At 38.2% G+C, this 23,107-nt stretch overlaps 1 protein-coding gene across 3 annotated transcripts in view; it reads right to left on the reverse strand.

Annotated features, from left to right (window-relative positions):
* Positions 1-22,296, reverse strand: part of RBM26 (RNA binding motif protein 26) — a 46,883-nt gene extending 24,587 nt beyond the window's left edge. For 2 of the 3 annotated variants that reach the window (XM_054271449.1, XM_054271447.1), the window contains exons 1-11: positions 22,183-22,296; positions 11,386-11,504; positions 10,554-10,690; positions 9,546-9,634; positions 8,768-8,979; positions 6,640-6,900; positions 4,268-4,507; positions 2,611-2,778; positions 2,115-2,255; positions 985-1,096; positions 51-210 (exon numbers count right to left, since the gene is read on the reverse strand). In XM_054271449.1, the coding sequence (XP_054127424.1) occupies positions 51-210; positions 985-1,096; positions 2,115-2,255; positions 2,611-2,778; positions 4,268-4,507; positions 6,640-6,900; positions 8,768-8,979; positions 9,546-9,634; positions 10,554-10,690; positions 11,386-11,504; positions 22,183-22,253 (1,710 nt within the window). In that variant the 5' untranslated portion in view covers positions 22,254-22,296. The remainder of the gene's footprint in view (positions 1-50; positions 211-984; positions 1,097-2,114; positions 2,256-2,610; positions 2,779-4,267; positions 4,508-6,639; positions 6,901-8,767; positions 8,980-9,545; positions 9,635-10,553; positions 10,691-11,385; positions 11,505-22,182) is intronic. The other variant, XM_054271448.1, reaches the window with a different exon arrangement.
* Between the last annotated feature and the right edge of the window lie 811 nt (positions 22,297-23,107).

Genomic DNA, 23,107 nt, shown 5'->3' on the forward strand with positions numbered 1-23,107 from the left:
ACCACTACCTTTACATCAAAACATATTGCTTTCTCTTTGTTGACTCTTACCTGCAAGTTGACTAAGTTTCCAAACTTACTGAAGTGCTCATTAAGTTTGCTGATGTTGTTAAGTTCTGGCGGAACTTTTCTCAATTCAAGTTTTGTATTTTCATTTCCAAACTGCACTTTCTTCTGGAAACCTGGACTATTTGTTCTGTTAAAATTTGGCCTGCAACAAATAAAAAATCAAGCCAGAAATCCATAGCAAACTAGCAAACACAATGTTAAATTGTATATGCTTACACAGAAGCATGTGTGTATGAGACACAAAGATCTGCAGACTTAAAAATAATGCAATTTTAGAAGAGTGAAGGAGAGTACAGGACACACACCCATACAACTGCTATCTTCCCCACTGATATTCTCAGCATACCTCAGCACATAAATCTGTGAAATAATTCATATTTATTTGCTCATGTCAGTGTAATTGCTGACTTTTACATTGCTTCTTTCCAAAAACTGCTTCTTAGCTATTCCATGAAACTTCCCCACTACTGTTTCAAATAACTATTACTTCAAGGCTTTCCTCACTCCCAGCAATCTCTTAAAATCCCTTCCAACCTTGCACCTTCTGGTTTTTTCTCAGTAACATACCTGGCAACTCAAATCAAATTAGCAGTGATAAAATTCACATTTCACAACTAAATCAGTCATCTAACAACCATCACACTGCAGCTTCCCTGTTTCTTATATCGTGCCAACTTTCAAGGAACAGATCTTAGTATCATCCAAAGAAACTTCATCTATCTGTATACTATCTTTGATAGGAAACAGTCAAATAAATACAGCTCACACTTTAGTATGACTTACTTTAGTACCATCAGTGTACTCAGTTTCACTTGCTTGCAATTTATATATATACATATATATATGTTTCAGATTACAGTAAAACAGTTAATGAAATTCCAGCTCTAAAGCCAACACTGTGTTAACAGTCACTCACTTGTCAAACCAAGTCTTCTTTGTAGGAACTCCACCATCCCCTGCACCAATTGTTCTTTTCCTGGATTCAGCATCTACCACTATTCTCATACTACTTTTATTAGGAGGTTTTTCTGTAAATAGATGAGAAGATTTTACATTTTTATAATTTATTTTCTGTGCATTTGATTGTAAAACAATATTCTGCTCACACTGAATTTGCACTGAAAAGCACAATTGTTTATTTTGAAATTACTATGATTATTGCTCTGACTGAATCAAACCTTGGTCACAGACTTCTTAACTATCAACAGATGTTGTGACAGATCAAAGTAGCTAATAGCACTCATTTTGTCACAGTTACATCACACATACAGAAAACAAAAGAGGTGTGACAGAAGGCATCTGCCTTGAGATGACTGTGCTCTGATTCACAATGATTCACAATGTCCCATGCAATACTCTGAGGCTCACACCACTCCAGCTAACACCTCCATTCTACTATTAGATGGCACACACAAAAATGGTCATGATAGGAAATGCACATTACTCCAGGGCAATAGCACCTAGGAGCAAGATTTATGGATGGACTGGGAAAGGAGTCACTTTTGCTGAAGAACAGGAATCACACTGGGGGACTCCTCACTGAAAATACACCAACAGAAACATAGTAAGATTAAATAGAAATACATACAAATGCAAATAAAAACCACATTAAAAATGGTTTTATCCCTTTTCCATTGTTATTTTGTGTGCTGCTGCTTCTTCTCAGGATCACAGGAACTGTGAGGTTAAGATTATTCGTGCATAAACTGCTGCTACCAGATAAAAATGACTCCCTCCTCTATAAGCAAAAAATCATCCTGAGATTCTACTACAGAAACATTAACATTTTTTCTGTTCAGAAGATACACAAAGTGACCAGTTACTACAGCTAGAGGTAAACTGCAATACTCTAGCAAGAGATTTCATTCTACCTGTAAAAATGCACATACAAAGCAATTACAGACATAGTTCCCTATTTAACTAAACATCTCTTAATTCCAGAAGACTTTAGGAAAATGCTGTATTTTGAAGTATTCTCTGCAAAGTTCCTCAACCTGCATTAATGTAAAAAAATCAGCTAAACTAAGTATAGCTTTGAGAGCATACCTCTGGGTGGTAGATCCATATCACCTGATGTGAGTCCTATCAAATTTGGTCTTTGGGCATGTACTCTATGTCTATACATAGGTCTTGAAGTATTTGTTATACTTGGAGCTTCTGGATTATAGCCATCTGTGTCATACGTTTCTGGTAACAAAGAAATTGTCTAATTAAAATAAATTGCAGTTAAAACTCTTAAGCTTTCAGATATAATATTTAATTTAATTACAATATAAAGTTACAATAAAAGAGTGGTATAACCACTATCATGAAAAACCATCATGCAAAGTCTTCTGCTTTAACACAATGAAAATATTACTCTCCAGTCAAAATTCACACTTTATATGCAAATTTTACTTTACGTCTTGAATTAAGTCTCAAAAGAAGAATGTTAATTTACTGTCACAATCTATACGATACAAACTTATTCTCCCAAACTATGACATTATAATCTCTATAAAGTACAGTATAATATGAATCAATGTTATTCTACTTAGCAAACCTTGTGGGCAAAGCCTCAGTACTACACCTGCTGTAAAAAGAGAGGGTGGAGCAGGAGGCGGCTGGTGATGAATACCCGTGGTAACAACGGTAGGAACTGAGCTGGTGGCTGAGTTTGGGGGGGCATCCATGCCAGCAGGCTGCAGTGGTGGAAGGGGAGGGGGTGGTCCTGTCAGAAACAAAGGAAAACGCTGCATTCATTTATTATCCACTACATGTTCATTACACTCCCCTTGTAAAGAAACTGATCTGAAATGCTTTTAAGGTTATTTAAGAAAAAAGAGGCTGAGAGGGCACATCTGTAGACTTGATGCTGTACCACAAATTCTCATGAAACCACCCCCAACAGCAAATGACTCACAACTTGGATTAGACAGAAAAGCATTTGAATCATTTAACATTTCTCCAAACACCTTCTTTCTACAAGTAAAATTTAATTGCTAGACCAGTATTCATCTTTACCAAATGAAGCATTTCAAAATGCTCAATAAAAGCTGATCAAAGAAACAAATTCTACTTTTGAAGTAAAAAAGGTTTTTTTAATATTACAAAAATATGCCATGATGACAATGACTAACTTGATTGAAATTATTTTTCCAAATACTCAAGAAGAAACCTTCAACTCTAAAGGAACTCTTATTAAAATTGAGGGAGCTTTTTTGTTTGGTTGGTTTGACTTTTTTTAAAACAGGTAATGTGAATCCTTCGAAGCTGAGCAGTCAAGCCTGATGTTCAGTTTAATCACTGACAAGAGTAGGTTTTGGGAAAAGTTATAAAGTGATATATCTGAATTTGTGAACCAGATCTGAAAATAGCATGTAAGGCAGAACTGCCCAAACCAGAGGAAGTTACATTCTATATTAACTGAAATAAATACATTCATTCATATATTTCTTAAATATACTATCAACAGGAAATTAAAACAGTTTAAGAAACTTCTAAGCAAGATCAAATATCAATTACTCCTGAATAATTTTATGAAGTGGGACACACCCAAGTTAGGAAAAAAAGAGAGAAAGGAATAATCATATAAAACTAACATAACAGCTTTTAAACCACACAAGGCAACTGAGCACTAAACTTTAACTACTTTATAAATGACAGCCAGGCTCATAAATTTTCATGTAATTCTTAGTGCTTCAGCTGAAGTACTTCCCAGTGAAACAGTACAGAAAGCTGAGACTTTTTCTTAGTTAGTTTACAAGTTTAGTTTTAAAATTTATCTTAAATGGTATTTTCAGGTATAAATTTGATGTGGTCATGAATTATCTTTACTTCCATTACTGTGAATGAAACAGTAAGGATCAGTTGTTTCCAGGATTTTCATTTCTTTGACAGTAGTCAATTTTCGACAACTTCTCCTATAATACTCAAGGAACTGAATTTTGCCATGTCAGGCTTTTGCTTAAATACAATGAAAATATTATTCCATATTACAGGGTAGTCACATTTAGCATGCAGCATTTTACAATAACCAACTCTGCAACAATTATCATCAGACAGAATAATTTTCAGGTAAGCTATGCCATAGTAGAGCACAGTTCAACTGTACATAATACAGCTGGGATTCTTCAAAACAGCTTTTTGTACTGCATACAATTCAAGTGAGATCCAGGCTTTCTTAAAAAAAACCCCTGGGTTTAATCTTTTGTAATTACCTGTTACAGGTGGAAGGCTAGGTGGTAAGGGGCCTGGTGGTGGTACTGGGGGTCTAAGGTTAACAGGAGGAGGACTGAGAATTGGTGGAGGGGGAGGAAGTCCAGGAGGAGGTGGTCCTTCGACAACAGGGGGTTGTGCTGGAAAAGGCAGAATGCCAGGAAGATTCACATCTTCTACCACTACTGGATCACTTCCATGATCAAAAGGGCACATGTCTCCTCTCATACAGAAACCCTTCTCTGAAACATCAAAAAGAACTGACGTTAGTATTCAGCTGTGGCTCCATTCAGGGTAGATACAAGACATTCAATGTGTAATGCAGCAGTTTGTAAATTAAGAGCTCCACATACCAGCGGAAGCTTAGATTAGAAAATGAAATTGTTTAACTTTATTCTAAACACTCAGCACAAACAGACATTGCAGAAACTTGCTAGGACAAAAGTGTTTAATTTATTGTTAAAGAACTAATTCTGCACTGTATTGTAACAAATGGTGAAAGCAAAGAATGAACTCTAGATGTCATCACATTAACAAAATCAATTTGTTTCTAAGCAAAAAGTGCAGATGCTAGGATTGAGAAACCCCAATTAAAAGTTAGAAGTTAATATTATGGAATTCCAACATGAGCAAATTCACTCACTTTTTTCTTCTTTTGCAATTATTTCAGGAAACATAAACATTTGCCATAGTTTAATGTGGTTACATAAGAACAAAATTTGTAATTTACAAATAATATATGCATTTGTAAATATTAAATATATATAAATAAAAATGAATACACATTCACTTTTTTTTACATACAAGTCAAACATAGAATGAGGTCAGAGGAGGGCCACAAAAACTACCAAAAGCCTGAAGCACCTCTCTTATGAGGAAGGGCTGAGAGCTGGAGCTGTTCAGACTGGAGAAAAGAAGGCTCAGAGCAGTGAATTTAAGTACTCACTGCAGCCTTTATACTTCAAACTTTCTAGTGGGACATGAAGTGATAGGACCAGAGGTCACAGTTTTAAACTAAAAAATGGTAGATTCAAAGCAAATATAAGAAAAAGAAATTATTAAAATGAGGGTGGTTAAACAGTGGAAGAGGTTGCCCAGAAAAGCAGCGGATGCCCCATTCCTGGAAACATTCAAGGTCACACTGGAGTGAGCTCTGAGCAACAAGATCTCGTTGAAGATGACCTTGCCTACTGTAGGGATGCCAGACTAGATGACTTTAAAGGGCCTTTCTAGCCCAGACTCTTCTTTATTATCTGTTCAGCAACAGTGTCCACAGAAACAACACCAAAATACCAGTCAGTGCAATACAGGGAAAAGGCTGAAACACCTTCTGGTAAATAGGAAGAAAAGCTCACTTCCTCAAAACATGATGCGGGGAAGCAGTATGTATGTATTACCGCATCTTCAAGAAGAGTTATAGAGCACATTAAATTGAAATGTTGAACAAAACCAGAATTTCAGCAGTGTGTAAAGCTGAAAATTTGAAAGTGCAGATAGGAAGAACAGTATGATGGAAACATGGAGCCACTGAAGAGAGAAAACTTCAAAACAAAATGACACATTCACAATTCCACTTGCTCCATATTGCTGTGATGTACACTGGCAAAGCTATTCTTTGTCAGTACAACTCTGCCAACACTTGAAAGCTCAGTTTCCCATTTTTTTTTACTTAAAAAAAATTCTAATCAGAGTTCTGAATTTAAACTGGCCTAGAATTTAAACTCCTCACTGTGGTATGCACTAAAACAACAACAAAATCCATCAGAAAGAACTTTACAGGAAGATTTCAACTCTCCTGAGTTCACAGGTTGACGGGTTGAGTTTAGTTAAGGCACTGCCAGCTGCAGCAGCCTCTTGTGTGTATTTTGGCACAAGATATTTAAAATGAAAGCTTAAGACAGAGATAAGTGAAAACCTAGCCAGTTTTAAGAAACACCTACACAGAAAGAAATGAGCCTGGGAAGTTTCAGCTCTAGACCTTTCTAGTTAAAAATTGCCTGTTAGTTAGGATAGAATGAAATACGATGAGACCACTAAGGTGCCAACCATTGTCAAAACCAGCACACGCAGTATTTGATTAGAACATGACCTAGGACAGCAAACCTGGGTAAAAATGGATTTTTTTTAATCTACTTTTTTTAATTTATACAAAATAGTCTTAGCAAGTAAAAAATTAGACAAACACTAAAAGAGCAAGCTGTCTGAAGTAAGCAAGAAGTGGTAACATGGAAAAATTTGCAATCAAGAAGTGTGCAATAGAAAAACACCAGTATACTAGAGAAAATCAGAAAAAGGAGGGTGAATTACCTGAATCTTTTCATAAAGGGGACAATCATACCTGCAGGAAGCAATTAAAAAATTAAAATGCACTTACCATCATAATCTCTACAGCGTTTCTTTGGCAGCGGAGGTCTTCCATAGGAGTTGTGGTCCAGCTGCTCTTCATGGAACTCCGACCAACTTTCAGTAGTGTTATTTCCATGATGAGCAGGAGCAATAACAGTAATAGTACTGCTCAGTGTAGGGACAGGGTAGTGGCCAGATGAAATATTTGTCACAGAAGAAACTGGAGTATAATTGTTCTCTAATGGATCTGTTCTATCCATGTCATATTTTGGCTTTCCTAAATCCCTTTCTGTAACAAAAAATAAAAAAAATAAAAATTATACTCGATAATTCCTTATCCACCTTTTCAGCAGTAGCAGCCACTACTCTCTAAGTATCTTTACTCCACATCAACTCAATACATATCCACAATAATTGAAATGTTTTACAGGTTGCCCAAAGTGCCTGTTGAGTCTCCACCCTTGGAGTTATTTATAACCCAGTTGGTCCTAAGCCATCTGCTCCAGTTTATTTGTTTGGATAAACGGTGTTAGACTACATCACCTTCAGAGGTCTCCACCAACTTCAGCTATTCCATGATTCTACATTCCAAAGTTTTAATCAGAAAAATAATAATCTCTGAAGTACATAGTCAGTCCCTGGGCAATTTTAATAACAGATATATCCACAGTAGAGCAGATATTCTATTTAACTTCAGGCAGAGTACATTTTCTTTAGTGATGGATGTAAGAACTTCAGATGTAAAGTTATTTTGAATAAAGGGAAGCAATGGCAAGAAAAGGGTAACCACAGCTTGAAAATACTATAAAAGTTACAAATCTTTAATGTTTCCAGACAATGTTATTGTTGTGTCTTCATTTTGTTGATCTTCATTTTCTGCTGCACTCAAATGAATGTATTTATTGCATGCAAAGCTTTGTCTTAATAGGTGAAATAATAATGCTTGACAGGTGTGGAACACTCCTGGGCAGATACAGCAAGTAAAATAACCTTTCATTCTGAATACATACAAACTATTATCTTCATTTTCTAGTATTACCACCAAATAAAAAGTAAGTACCCCATTTAAGACAGACTAATTATGTCATGACATGAGTTAATAGACTTAAGTAACTCCACATTAAAGGAACATTATGAAATATCTTAAAGATGGCTCATTAGTGTGGTTAAAACCGGCTTTTCTTCATGTTCTAAGAAACAAAGCTTTCACTATAAAATATTGTCCATAAGGTACTGTCATTTCAGTTTCTGTAAATAATCTTTAAATTAAGATTTAATCCTGTTGTCATCTTTTAGTTAAACTGCTGCATGTCATTTAATTTTCTCGTTAGTAAGCTGTCTGGAAAATATCTGCTCTCATATTTTCCAGAAATCTGCATTTCTAGTTCTAAGGCTGAGTTACCAAGGCCTGTTTTACAGGGAAAAAAAAAATAACACCAAGGAGAGTTCTACCACAGTGTTTTTTACCCATACATTGTCAAAGGCAGGACAAAGATATAAAATTACTTTCACTTTTCAATTACTTTGGTCTTTTCCAATTTACCATTCAAAACAATTGAGGGAAAAAACACTCTTTTCAGCTGAAAAAGTAGTCCCCTTTTCAAAGAAGTTTAATTCTACAAACTACTGTACTGAAGCCTTAAGTCCTATGGATATGTGCACAAATGCAACTATTTATTGTAACAATTGCAGCCCTTCACCTACTACACTAAAGAGGGGACAAGACCAGAAGAACTGAGCTGTACTGTTCTGTTTGACAAGTCATTTACTGCCAAACGGGCAATTTCTCTGCTAGTTCCACCTTTATAAATCAATAATAGTTTCTCTATCTCCCTAAACCAGATTCCGAGTTTCCTATAACTTAATGAAATGGAAATAACTTGTATTTTTCTGCCTCTCGTGCAACAATGCCTAAAAGTGGCCAGCACAGCCACCTCAATACAAAGATATTAAAGAAGAACAGAGGGTAAGGGAGGCAAACAAGCACTGAGAACACAATCACAAAAGCCTCATTTCCACAGAAAACAAAGCTAAATCTGAATAAAGGAATAAGAACAACAGAGGAAATTCTAGTACATTTTGAACACAGTTTTCAAGTTTAGTTTCTAAATTTTGTAGAAAACATTCACCGTATTTTAGAGACCAACTGTTGGTACCTCTGCTTCGCGTTCTGCTCCGGCTTCTGCTCCGGTCTCGATCGCGGTCCCGCAACCTCTCTTTGCTCCAACTCCTACTTCGACTCCTGCTGTAGCTGCGACTCCTCCCTCTCCGCCTGTTGTATCGATCCCTGTAGGAATCTCTTCTGGGAGGATTTCGGTCATAATCTCTCTTCCGAGAACGTTCCTCTTTTTTCCTTTCATCACGGCTTCTAAACATGAAATATTAGAGGCTAATTACAAGACTTATGAAGCCATAATTTGAAATCTTAACTACTTAAAAACTTCAAGAAATGTCAGTGGAAAACTAGAGAAGAGCTACAAATTGTATGGAACTTATGGCTACTCCTTTCTTCTCAGAAGGATTTTAAAATTAATTTTGCTTATTTGTTTTATTTTTACCATACCTAAGATTTTAAAACATATAAAAATTTCTGTTTCTGCCCAGTACTGCATATTCCCCAAGTTGGAAGCACCAAGACTTATTGAAGGGAACGCTTCTAAATCAAAATTCAAACTCAATATCAAGCAGAACAAATACTGCAATATAAATTGCAAATCTAACACCAGAATTACTTCTTAAACTCCAAGGGTAATAGCTGTGCACAACTCAAGACACAGGTTACACTGACACACACTTGCCACTTTACTACATATGTGTAAAAGCAATAGAAGCCTTCTTTTCAGGCTTATTAGATGACAATACAGACACAAAGTATTTAATTCAGTAAAAATCTGATTACTGATATAATGCAAGGGGTTAAACAAAAATTTTTACCTGGTGTCTCTGTAGCGAGAACTTGACTGAGGAGGGCTGTGATTTAATCTTCTAGAGAACTTTTTCTCTCGCTCTTCCTCTTTAACGATCTGCATTCAAAGCATATATATTATATTAGATCAAAATATGAGTACACTAAAATGCAAACTTCTGCACAACCAAATAAAAACCAAAAACTCTGAACACTGAGCAATCAGCAGTAACACTGAAATTAAATATTTTAGTCTCTAACATAATAAGAGAATCTTCGTTACATGCTTATTTCTATTTCTAGGAATATCCAAATCTCTGTTTGAGATAAAATAAAATAAATCTTCATAGTGCTGCACTGAAAATACAGCTGCTTTTACTGCAGGTAGACAAAAAACCATATTAAGGCTTTGGGAAGATTTGAGAAAGCATGGATATTCAACAACCAGCACCAAAGTCTTTCTTTCATCAGCAGCTTATCTAGTTGAGTTCACACTTAAAACACTTTCACAGAGGCAAACCTGGGCTGCTATTGAAAAGCAAAAACTTCCTCTTCTGGCTCAATGAACAACATAAACACATGTGACAAAAGGATATTATCTGCATCCAGCAGCTGAAGGAATGAGAATTGCAATTTAGAATGGCAGCGAGAATTTATGGAGAATAAAGTGCAGCACAACTACAACAGCAATTTTGACCAGAGAACTAATGCAGGTTATACTGCAGCTCCTACACCACCAAATAATCTCATTTACCTTTGCCTCAGCAAAACCACGTTGGTTTACATTTGAAACACCCACTTGTATTAAAAAAATCGTGCAGCAGTGCACAGTGAGCCAAGAACAAATCTTCTGACTTATTTTAATGCTGTCATGTAATTATTAATAATATGATTAATAAACATAAATTATTACTGATATGAACCATAATAAATTGCTAATAACTATTACTAATAAACACTATGAAGTTGAACACATAAGCAAATTACATGAACGAGGAAAAAGATGTACATGTAAATAAATTAAAATCAATGCCCACCTCTTCCTTTTTTGTCTCCTTTTCTTGGTGCTGAAAAAATTCTACTTTCAGGCTTCCTGATGATGGCTGTTCTGGTGGAGGTAGGTAGCTTTTTGTATTCACAGCATCAAACAGTTTTTCCACAAATATCTGAGTTTCTAAAAGTAAGGAGTGTACAAATATCCATTATACAAAACCACGGTTAACATTTGCTTTAAAAATTAAAAAATAAATAAACACAAAAAACCCAGACAAGCAACCAAAACCTATATTCAGCAAAAAAGAGTATTTTCTTTAAATATTGTGTCCCTAAGTAATATTTAAAAGGACATTTACAAAATCAAAAAACATGTCAATAATGAAGTATGTTTCATGTAAGTTTTCAATTCTTCCATTATTTAATGTCTCTTAATAAAGCACCTGGGAAAATATTTCTGGCATATATATATATAGAGAGAGAGAGGTTCAGTACTTGCCCAGGAAGTTGTGGATGCCCCAGCCTGGAAGTATTCAAGACCAGGTCAGACCATGCCCTGATAAACCTGGTCTAGTGTGAGATGTCCCTGCCCAGGACAGGGGGCTGGAACTACAGGATCTTTATGGTCCCTTTCAATCCAAACCATTCTATGATTCTGGGCCTCTGTGAGTACTAACAAAACATATACCTAACATATGCATGCTAACCTATACACCTGGGCTTTTTAAAATTACTTCATGAAAACTGAATTACATTCTACCAAGTAACAAAGCTAATAAAGAGATCAAAGCCCAACTCTGTGGTAAACAATTGCTTGAATAAACTGAACAAGACAGAATTTTCACTCAATCTTAATTGTCATGACAAAGCCCATACCTTTCTGAAGAAATACATCCAGCTGATCAACACACAATGCCTTCAGTTCCTTTTCACTTTTGTCCTTCTTTACCAAAGCCAGAACATATTTAGCTAGGGCAGATGGATCTGCATCACATCTGCAAATAATTAGTTAGAAAAAAAAAAAAGCAAATTAATTACAGAAATTAGTGTCTGAAATTGGTATGACCTATACATACATAGGGCAAAATAATTTCCTACCAAAGCAATTGAAAAATACTCGGGTGTATTTTTCAAAACAGAGTCCAGATAGATAACAGTTCTAAGTATCACTTTTCCTTTCAAGAGAACAATTGCCTAGAATATTTCCTAACAATACTGCACAGAGAACATCAGAGCTAACTAGAACAAACTGTTTCATAAGAAACAGCTTCAACTGCCTAACTGTTTTGTATAAAAAACAAAGACAATGAATACTTTCCTAACTTCCCAAAGATGGAGGCAATACTTCTGAATGCAACACTGAGTAACTGTTATCTGGGAAAAGTCAGTCTATCCAATTACAAATTAATACAGTGATACAGTAGAAGTGATCTATGCTACAAAAAAAAAAAGGTCACACCCCTGAGTATTCTATTAAATACACTTTTGAACGTTCTTATTGCTACTTATATATGAACACCATGAAAACTGAAACGGATTTTTTCAGTTTCAAAAGCCTAAATTCATATATTGTAACAGACACTTCTATAAGAGGCACACTGAAAATGGAGAGAAATTTAGGGGATCATTATCCATTTCGCATCTGAATTCAGAATTCAACCTACAATTAAATACAGAGCACCTCGATGTAGAAGTTGATGGTCTTACGCATATCTACAAAGAACTTGAATGAAGAAAGCCATGTATCCACATTCAGTAGAACATTATTTAATATAAATGCCAGATTTTCTAGAATGTTTCACAAACAGCAATCTACAATGAACTTTGTGGCGGTGGTGTAAAGCCTGCCAAAGCAAGTGAGACTACTGCACAAAACCATTCATGTTTAAAAAGAGTAACTAATGAAATAGTGAGACATTGGTCTTAAACAACTTAATCTCCTTATTTAGCATATACCAAAGAAGACTTCAGGCCCCACAAAACAATGCAAGATTGAATGGATGCATACCGGTCATGTGATACAGACAACTCATTTGGGTGGTCATCAAAGTTTGTACTAATGTTTTAAAGAATAATAGTAAGAAAAAAAACTGCACTGATGCATCCTGACTGTACATGCTTTCTAGCAAAAATAACCAGTAAGAAAAATTAATCTATGGTCAGAATGAATATGAACATTACACAAATCCTGCTCTAGCATAGAGGTCCAATAGTCATCTAAAGGAATAAGAAGTTTGAAATCCCTTCCACAATGAGTAAAATATAAATATTGGAGCTTAATTATTAATCTAAATGTTGAACATTGAAATGATATTATTTTGGACACTGGCCAAAAGAACCCAAATCCCTAAGCAAACATATCACACAACCTAATTTCTCTCACCAGAGAAACTTATCTCCTGCACAGCAAGCAACATCCCCCATGCAAACACATCTGCTAAGCAAAGGAAGCCAATCTGTCAGCATTACTTATGGACAGCCTGGGCCCAGCACAAAGAACCCTGAAGTTAAAGGTCAGAGCTTCAAATGTAACCCAGCATCCTTTAGAAAGGAGGCAATACTAGAATTTCATGCTGAAAAAGCAACTTGGTCTGCTAGTGGATGTACCACTGTATTCCACGTTAGTCTGCATTATTTATAGATACAGGAAATGGGAGTTCATAATCATTGCAGAAGAACCCATGGACACTAAATGAACAAAATATATACTGCTAATCAAAAACCAGACTGCACACTGACTAGAAATTCTTCAGAAATTTTTCAAACCTAGTTTGCCCCATTCAGATCTAACAATTCTTTATCCAGAAGAAAATACAGTCTGAGCACCAAGTCAATGCACAACCTGACACAACCTCCTCCTAGAAGGACTCTAACACTGCAAGCACCTGAGCACATCAGCCAAGCAAATTATCTGAAAGCCCAGTGTTGAACAGTATCCATCACAGTCTGTAATGATGGTTCTCTCTAAGCCTTCAGCAGGCACTAAGATCAGCATTTCATAACCTCAATCCTTGAATTTGAGAAGTTATTAACTTGTATTACTGTTTCTTCACACAACTTCAATGGCACTTCAGATTTTCAGTACTCTCCCAGTTTCAAGCTGAATTCTGCCATGGAAAATTAATGTGCTGTTTTCATCCTGATAGGTGAGGAGGGGAGCCGACAATTTTCACACAATTATCCTCAGTTTTCCTTTTTTAATTTCAGTTTCCATAAATTTGGTTCTCATTCAATAATATGAACAGTCAGCTGTTGTTCAAAATCCTCTACAACTTACTTAAATGACACTCACACTCAAAACTTAGTGGAGGGGGGAAGGAGAAAAAGGGGGGAAAAAACCCAAATCAGTCTAGAAGGTAAAAATCTACTGCTCTGAACTACTACAACGTGTTTTAATTCTCCAGCTCCTACAGCACCGACTACACAACAACCTCATATTCAGTTTAAAGCAATTCCCCTTTCATGAGCAGGATAAAAACCAGAAAATCTTCTCTGGAAAGCCACCTAGACCATAACAAAATACACAAACCATAAATTATCCCCCAAAAAACAAACCCAAAACCCCACAAAACCATACAAAACCAACAAACAAAACCCCAAAACCCAAACAAACAGATGATGTTTAAAAATAATGAACAGTTAACGCTTTCATCCTCCCTGCAATGATGACTTTGGAAATCTTAGCAATCCTGCCCACCCCAAGACTTGAAGTCATCCACCCAACTCCAAGATATGCTTATGAAAATATTCTCAATGAAAATGTACTTTTAATTTGTAAAACACAGAATCACTTTCTGCTATGCACTCGTGCACATGTTTCAACATTTGTCACCCTGTACAGCCACATATCAACAAAACAAAACGATTGCACTGAATTCTACTATTATTATCATTCAGTGTGTACAGGGGAATTTCTACTACAATAACAATTTACATGCTTTCAATTCTGGCTACTTAACAAATACTATTTTTAAAAAAATACTAAGAGGCAAATTATTTCAAATTGACACTAATTAAGCAATAATGAATACAGTGAGTTTTGTGGCAGAGTGAGATGAAGATGCTTTTATAAACCAGCACTGGGATTTTCTGTGCTTTCTTTTAATTTCTTAAAATGAAACTGCAAATGATCTCTACACAGATAGAGGCTGACTTGAAACACAAGTCTCTTCTATATCTGTTCTTCAAAGCTTAAAAAACTCCACAATTAATCTGCTCTCCCCACAATAATGTGAAGACTGTTTCTCTAGATAGTATCTTAAATAAATCTGTCAAGTGTATAATATGATCTTTTATGGCTTTTCAAAACTCTTGCAATGCCTTTTTTTAAGATGATGCTAAAATTAAATTGCTAGCAACCTCCAGTGGTGGAAGACAGGACTTATTGGTCTCACAAAGTAAAAAAAAAAATTTAAGTTTATGAAACTGTGAATAAAGGAAGTCTGCCTGAAAATTTCTTTACAGCTATCAAGAGTTCTAGACATAATCTTAATAATTTTGTTTGGGGGAACTTTTTTAAAAAGTAATTCCTTTCCATTTTTTCACTCAAACTTAATTCTGAAATGTTCTGTATAAATTCTCCATCCACTGGTTTAGTCAAAATCCGCTGGTTTGGATTATGGGGCCTTGAGTTTTTCTGACAAACAAGATTTTATGTTCTCTAGTTTAACAGTATTTTCTTAGAGAATAGCAGCCTTTGTGTGTGAATAATACGCAATATGCTTGCTCTGTCTCTGTCTCTGCTGTGCATACATGGATTTTTCACTGATTTTTCAGCTAGCTTTGTCAGTTTTTCTAAACCTCTTTGTCTTGCATTTTATGCTCTTATAATCGACTTTGTTTTGTTAACAAGTAATGTGAGAATAAAGAAAACAGTAAAGGCATCCACGCTGATGGCAGCAAATATACAGTGTAGCACAAGGATTTGTCATACAATACATGTATAATGCTATATTCTTGCAGATTGAAGGATAACAGAGAAAGATCCTTAACTGGTATCTCAGAAAAATAAGAATACCACCAACACATTTCAAATACTCTAAGTTGCTCTAAAAACGAACAAAAAGTTTGTAATTTGATTCTACTGCTCATTGAATAATATACATTTTCAGTCATTAAATGCAGGTTTGAATTTAATAAACTTGAATATAGTGTGGCACATCAGTCCTCACCATAAACACAATTTGTACATTACAGGTGTGACAGAACTTTATACATAACTTCATTCTTATGATAACTCATGGATGCTAGAAAAATGGCCACATCCATTGAAGCATGCAGAAAAACTTTTCTCAACTCTGATTTCCCTATCTTCATCCCCTCAACATACTGCAGCCATGTGCTGCAAGCACTAATACACATCTGTAATCACCAATTTCTCCTTCTGTTTTCACTTGTTTTCTTTAACAAACAAACAAGCACCAGCTGGCACAAGTAATCCGAATTCATTTCCACTGCAGCAAGTACATCCCAGTGTGTGCTACTACTAAACACCACAGCATGTTTTGTTACACCCAAATTCTGAATATATATCATATACTCAGAAATATACATCTATCATTGTTCCTAGCAAAGTTAAATGCTTTTACCTCTAGTAATACTTTTTTGCAGTCTGTGCTCTCTAAGTCAGAAAATACACAGTGCCTACTCCTCTCTCTTAAACAAGGGAGAATGCTCATGTAATCCTGCTTTAATAAACAGTATTGGATATGAAGGCATAGATGGAAGAATTCTCTTGCAAGATCTCTACATGTTCTTCAGAGAATTATACGGATACCTCCAATTGCTATGCAACAGATAGAAGCTTCAAAAAGGAAAGCAATTCCCAATCAAATATTCTGTTCAATCACAGAAGGAACAGTTCAATAAAGGTCACAGGAAAGTTCAAAAACTCATGTTTCTGACCTCATGTTGTTTTGTGGTCATTATTTGAAATTACTATTTCAAATAAAGATAAACCAGAAAAGATTAAACTGTCAGGGTAAATGTAAGTCCTATTTTTTTTGTTGCAAATAATATTTGAAAAAGGAAAAGTAATTTGGCTGAGTGACCTCTCAGTACAGTATTTACTTCTTATTTGAATACTCTGCAATTCATTAAACACTTTTTAACTTGTTTCCAATACTCACATTTTTTTAAATATAAAATATGTTCTGAGAACCCACTGTGACTTTTGAATCACCAGGCAACTACAGACTTTAGCATTAGGTGAGAAATGCAGCATATGTGGAATAGATATAAAAGGTGTTAGCAAGAACACGTTAATCATGTAGCTGTATGTTCAAAAGCCCTTATTAACACATACCTTAAGCTGTATGCACACACTACTGTTTTAAGATGTAAAGGAACTACAAAAGGGGATTTTTTTCTTCAGTTTTAAAATTAAATGTACAAACCAAAAAGATGCTGCAAATCCTGAAACTAGTTCCCTGACAAATTTAAACTACCACAACACAGTGAAACCTCAGAAGCACGTCTGTAGTCCTCCAGGCAACAAACGGTGCTGCTGTAGAGGAAATGACATGTAGGTGCATGATATTTGCCATGCTCTGATCCTGTGTTAATAACCTAAATTTCAGAATCGAGTTTTGTTGCCTGAAGACCAACTGCTAAAATACTGCTCAGTTCTTGACATGAACCAAGGTGGACACGGCTGTGTTTGAAGGCAGAGGGAAATGCTTTCTACTTGCAGGGCTGAGTGGGTGCAGAAAGATGTACATGGCCTACTGGGCAGTGCAGCCAGCTTAATTCAGGCAGTTGTGCTACTCTGTTGGTACTAAAATAAAATCTATAAAGAGCTCTGGTGTAAAGTAATACGGTGCAAACTTACTTCAGTAAGTAAAATGAATGACAAACTCATTCAGCAGGATCCAACTTTTATCCTGAGACACTACTGTGGCTGAGGAGGACTACTCTTATGATCCTCCCTTGAACTACCTCTCTAATAGTACTTAAAGCAATAGAAACACATCGAGGAACGCTGCAGCCTCCAGAGCTGCTATTCAAGCTAATGATGCCATTAAATCAGTTCGAAATTATTCTGATACCCAGATCTGACATGCTCATACAGCTGCAAGCAGTAATTGGCAGCCTAGAATACCACCCTTAGATTCAAGACAGCTCTCATGAGGCAGAACAGCTGTCAGCTTGCTGGCTCTCCAACACCCATTCAGTGCAGAAAGCAAAACTCATCAGTGTCTCTGTGACTCGCAATGCAGTCAAAGGGGTTTCACTTCACTGCAAGAACAAAAAAGGTTTCCTGTAACAGGAGTAATTTTCTCCTTTTTATTTTCTGCTTTCAACTATACTTAATAGTACCAATCTTTTAATACTAATATAGTATTTTTACTCAGAAGCTTAGGTACCTTGATTTCTCAAACACAGTAGCTCTCTGTGAGTCAGGTGAAAAAACTATCAGGTTTCATAGCAGATGCAGAAAAATAACTAGTGTTAAAAACTACATACCATTGATGTGCATTTGTGCTTTATTTGTCTTAGTTACAAATAGCTTCACATGAGGTGTTAACAAAATAAGTGAAATGAAGAGAAATGCTTATTGCCTCTGAACTTCTTAGGAAGTTTCATGGAAAATCAGAGAAATCTCATGGTGGCCCAGTAAGTGTTATTGGTAGGATGATGTGCCATATGAAATAAATGACAAGGTTTTTCATTTAACTTATTTCTATGGTTCCAATGTCCTGGCTTATTAGCATAGTCCTTACAACACTGTTAAAACTTTTTTATTTGCTACCTTTTCTCAGTAACCTGTGAAGCCAAAAAAAGGGGCTGAAAAACTTGACAAACAAAGAGTAGTGAGAGCATAACACCAGAGGACACAGATCACTGGCCAAAAAATATTCCAATGATAAATATACTCAAAATATTCTTTAAACAATTTTCATTTTATTCCATCTGATGAAAGTCATTACAACACCCCATTCTCTTACAGAATTCACCAATGAAAAATATCTTTCCATTTAAATGAGGTATGCCTAAACAGTGCACAATGTTGTTGTAGGCATTTCATCTTTTTTTCAAGTTTGATTTAGCACAGGAACAAACCTTCACAAAAATGTAAATACAGTGAAGTGGAAAAAAATTAGATATGTGAGCCTTAATCAAATTGAAAGTAAAATTCAGCAGGCCACAAATATTTCAATTTAATTTATTTTACACAAAGTAATTAAAACCAAGGAAACTTTCCAGTGTAGAGAATTAGGGCAAGGGGGAGAATATTACAATGTCTTAAAAGCAAAATTGTGAGCGTAGCATTAGTACAAAAAGCTAATTTTTTTTTCACAAGTAGAGATTCAAACAAATTCAAGAAAAAAAAATTAAAGAAATCCCTACTTGGAACTTTGCCAAGCCAGATCCTAATATTCCAGCAAGGACTATATACAGTTTATAGAGTATCTGGAACGGACTTGCAGGAAAGAAACTCATCACAATTGACAGGCTCGGCGAGTGCCTTGTTAGTACAGAAATCAGAAGTGATAGGCAGACGGTTATATTCCAAGTTTAACATTTTCCAACACTTGATATAAACCATGCCACAAACAAGAAAGTGTGTAACACCAGAAACTTAGCTCATTGCTGTCTGCAAGCAACAAGGATGACTGGTAACAAATGCCTTCTTTACAGAGCTGACTGGAGTTGAATATACAAGATAATTCTAGTCAAACGCACAGTAGCCACAGCACAAAAAGCCTCTTGCAAGTTTATTTGTACTGGTACTACATTTACATGGCTGTATCTGCAATGATTCTGTGTGTATATTTAGCAATTCTGCACGAAGAGTTACTTCCAAAATGACAAAAGCAGCCTTTTCTTGAAGAGGTGTAGAAAGCTCCTACAGACCTATTAGCCCTAAACTGAGCTGGACTTGCAAAGGCTCCAGCATGGCAGCATTTGCAATTTCTGCCTCACTGCAACAAGACAAAACTCACATAAGGCCTTTTTGTATGGATGATCACCAAGGCTTTGCCAGAGGCATTAGAGTAGTCCAAAACAAACAAACAAACCCAACAACCTACCACTAACAAAATTCCAAATCTTAAATCCTCCACCATCTCTCCCCTTCAAACATTCTTGTCTATGAACAGTTTCCCAGAGACTCCACGTGAAGGCAATCCAACAACCAAATCTTGTCCAGTCTATAGAATTACATAACGCACCTTTTTCTTTATATTAACAAGCATTTTTAGAACTGTTTAAAGATGAAATGAGACAATTTTTGTGGCTATTGCGATATTTTAATTCTGAACCATTATGTTTTAGAAGTACATGCATTATGGCCTTTGGAACAAGTTATCCATCCTGATTAAAAAAGGCTAGCTCCTTGCAAAAGGCAACTTGGAAAGTGCAGCATGTTCTAACTATTCAGCTCTAGGTAACTAGCACACAAATATAGATCTAGACATGTTTGTATAAAATTTATTTATGGTTCTTCTTAACTGCACTTCTCCCCTTGAAAGGGCCGAGACACCACCTGGATAATGACCTAATACAGCGGTGTCCTTCTCAGTGCAGGCAGGAGGTTCAGCCACGTATCTTGCAGCTGAAGGTTTCTGAAAGAGCCACTACACAACATTTGGCACTTTTGTTTCATTAACAGGAAAAGACAAACCAAAAAGCATTTCTGGGCTACAGCAACACCTTCAGAGGATCAGCAGTTAGCACCTCACTGCACTAGTAGTGCAACAGTTACTTCTTTAGAAGTAGCTGAACACTGAAGTTTTCATACAGCCAGAAGCCACGGCCGCAGTCACACACTTCAGACAGCTGACACCAAAAGCACCCCCAGGAGTACCTGACTCCAGGAAAGGGCAATACATCTCCACCAATTCTAATACCTATTCAACAATGCACTTACACAGGACATTCAGAAAACTGAATGAATGACAGTCACTGCTGGTTTGTTTTCTCCCAAAGCTAAAAATGCGGAGAACTCATCATCCTCCAGACAAGCATCTCCCTAGCTCTCCACAGTTTTCCAAAATGACAACCACATTTGATCTGCTCACACACCACATTTAACCTAACAGATACATGCTGGTCATCCAAGTGGGAAAAAGCAGAAAATTGCACAGATCATGAAAGCTGAAAATCTCAATTTTACCCTTGTAACTGGTGGCTATTGCTAACAGAGCTCATGGTTTAATATTCAAACAAAGAAACATGGATCAAGCTGCCTCTGTTCTAAGCCTCTTAACCAGCACATTCTAAAATACTGGCATCAAACTGCTGATCACCCTAAACAAAGTATTCATACAAGAAAGTATCCAGAAACTAATAGTGAGCATTATGCAGCAGAGGACTAGGGAAGTCTATTATCCCAGAACACAACATATTGCATTATACCAACTCAAGATAAAAAGCAATTCACCTTCCCCAAACTACAGCTTTACAAGATGATGCCCTTTTTACCCCCCCAAAATAAAAATCTTAAACGTCAAACCTTTTATAACAAAGACACTCTGTGTAATTTGTTGCAAGCCTAATTCAAAGACCACTGAAAGTAAACTCAGTTCATCTATTTCAGTGTGGTCTTGATTAGACCCTACGGAATAAAAGAGAACCACTACCTCCTCCCCACCACCTCAAAAAAAAGCCACAAACAAAAGAACAACCCAAGTGAAGTTCTCCTAAAAATGTCCCAGCATCTTACAACTTTTTCAAGTTATTACAGCATAAGCCCTACAAAGTGTATCTGTACATACAAATAACTAATGGTTATGGAAGCAATAAGGAAAATTTTATTCCCCCATCTGAGCTCGTCAAGAGTAAAAGCTACAGTGGGCAAACACCTCAGCACAAAAGCTAACACCAGACTGAATTCAGGAGTTCTACTTCATTTAACTCAAATCAAACTCCAGCAAATTTAATTCAGACATGTTAAAATAGTGGTCCAGAATGACAAAAAAAGTGCATGCTTTCATCTGTAGACACCATACTTCCAGAAGATACACCTTTAAAACTAAGTTCACGCTTCAGTTCCACTAAAATACCACTGAGAGAAGGAAGATGTATTTACAGAAGAGCCCCACTTACTCACACGAATGTTATCCTTAGAGGGCACGCACGTATTCACAAACAAGCAAATTATTCTCTGGGGCTCCTATTCCCAAGTCCTCTACTGATGCAAGTTTTATTTGGGGGAAGGGAAACCAGAGAGCGTCAAATACTCCAAATAACCAAGAATGATGCGCGACGAGCCTGCAGGGACGATGCCAGGATCCCGCTGGACGTCCCAGCGACACCGGAGCCCTCTGGGAGCAGGTCCCGCACGGGGCGGCGGGCCGTGCCCATCCCCGCGCATCTCCGGGGCCGAGCGCGGGGCACGCCGAGCTGCACACGCACACACGGCGGCTCCCGCTCTCCCCGGGCTACAAAGGGAGGAGGAACGCGGTCGCTAGGGGGGGAAGCTGCATCCTCTGGAGGGAGATGGTCCTACCTCCCGGCCGAGGACGGCGACGGGGGAGCGGGAGAGCGCAAGAACGACGCGGCCCCTCACACACGGCGGCCGGGAAGAAGGGTGCTGAGAGGGCATCTCCCGGGGTACCCTCCCGGGACTCGCCGGCACCGCGTTTCCCGCCCCTGCGGATCCCCATCTTCTACACGGGGAAGGTTTATTTCGAGGGGGCGAGAGGGCAAAGAAGGGTCGCGGTTACTCACATGGGCTCCAAGGTTTTGCTGAGCCAGGATTTCAGCGCCTCGAAGTTTTCTATGATCATTTTAACCACCATTCAGAGCGGCCCGGGCCCCCCGCCTCCCCGCCAGCAGCAACAGCAGCAGCAGCAGCCCCGGCGGCGGGGTCCGCGCCGCCCGCCGGCCGGCTGGCACCCCGGCTCCCGCCGCGCCTCCCGCACTCTCCGCCGCCTCCCGGTTGGGCAGAAGCCGCCCGGCAGGGGCCGGAGGCCCAGCGACACGGAGGGGGCGGAACCAGCCGAGCAGCGGCTGCTTTCCGCGGGCCCCGCTCTCGCCGCTCCTCTGCCGGGGAGCGCGTCCGGGGCGCAGCGCGGGTCCCCCCCGCCGGAGGGCGGCGCGGCCGAGTGTGGCGGCGGAGCGGAGCGGGACGGGCGGTGCGGAGAGGGACGGGCGGCCCCCCCGCCGCCCTGAGCCGCAGCGCCCGACACAGCGAGCGCCCGAGCGAGCGGGTAAGATGGCGGCGCCCCGCTGTCGCGAGAGCCCAGAGTCTCGCGAGGCCGGGCGGCGCGCGGGGGCTGCCGGGAGGCGGGGCCGGGCGGGGAGGCCGCGCAGCGGGGGCGGGTGGGGGGTTCTGAGGGGCCGGGGACCCTTCGGAGCCCACGGCGTGACGGAGCCTTGGCTGGGCGCAACAGTGCTCCAGGGACAAAAGAAATACCATGGTATATTCCCGACTGCTGTTTGAAATGCGCATGTACTTGTTTTGTTTCTTGGAACACTGATAGTCTTACCTAATATGATCACAGAACGGGTGAGACTGGAAGGGACCACATTGGGTCACCTGGCCCAGGCTCCCTGCGCTGGCAGGGTCATCCTAGAGCACGTTGAACAGGGTTGGTTCCAGATCGTTCTTGAATAACTCCTTTGAGGAACACAACCTCTCTGGACAATCTGT

This window comes from Melozone crissalis, unplaced genomic scaffold (genome assembly GCF_028551555.1).
Source record: "Melozone crissalis strain CALT ecotype California unplaced genomic scaffold, PUWL_Pcris_2 ptg000013l_1, whole genome shotgun sequence".
Lineage (NCBI taxonomy): Eukaryota > Metazoa > Chordata > Aves > Passeriformes > Passerellidae > Melozone > Melozone crissalis.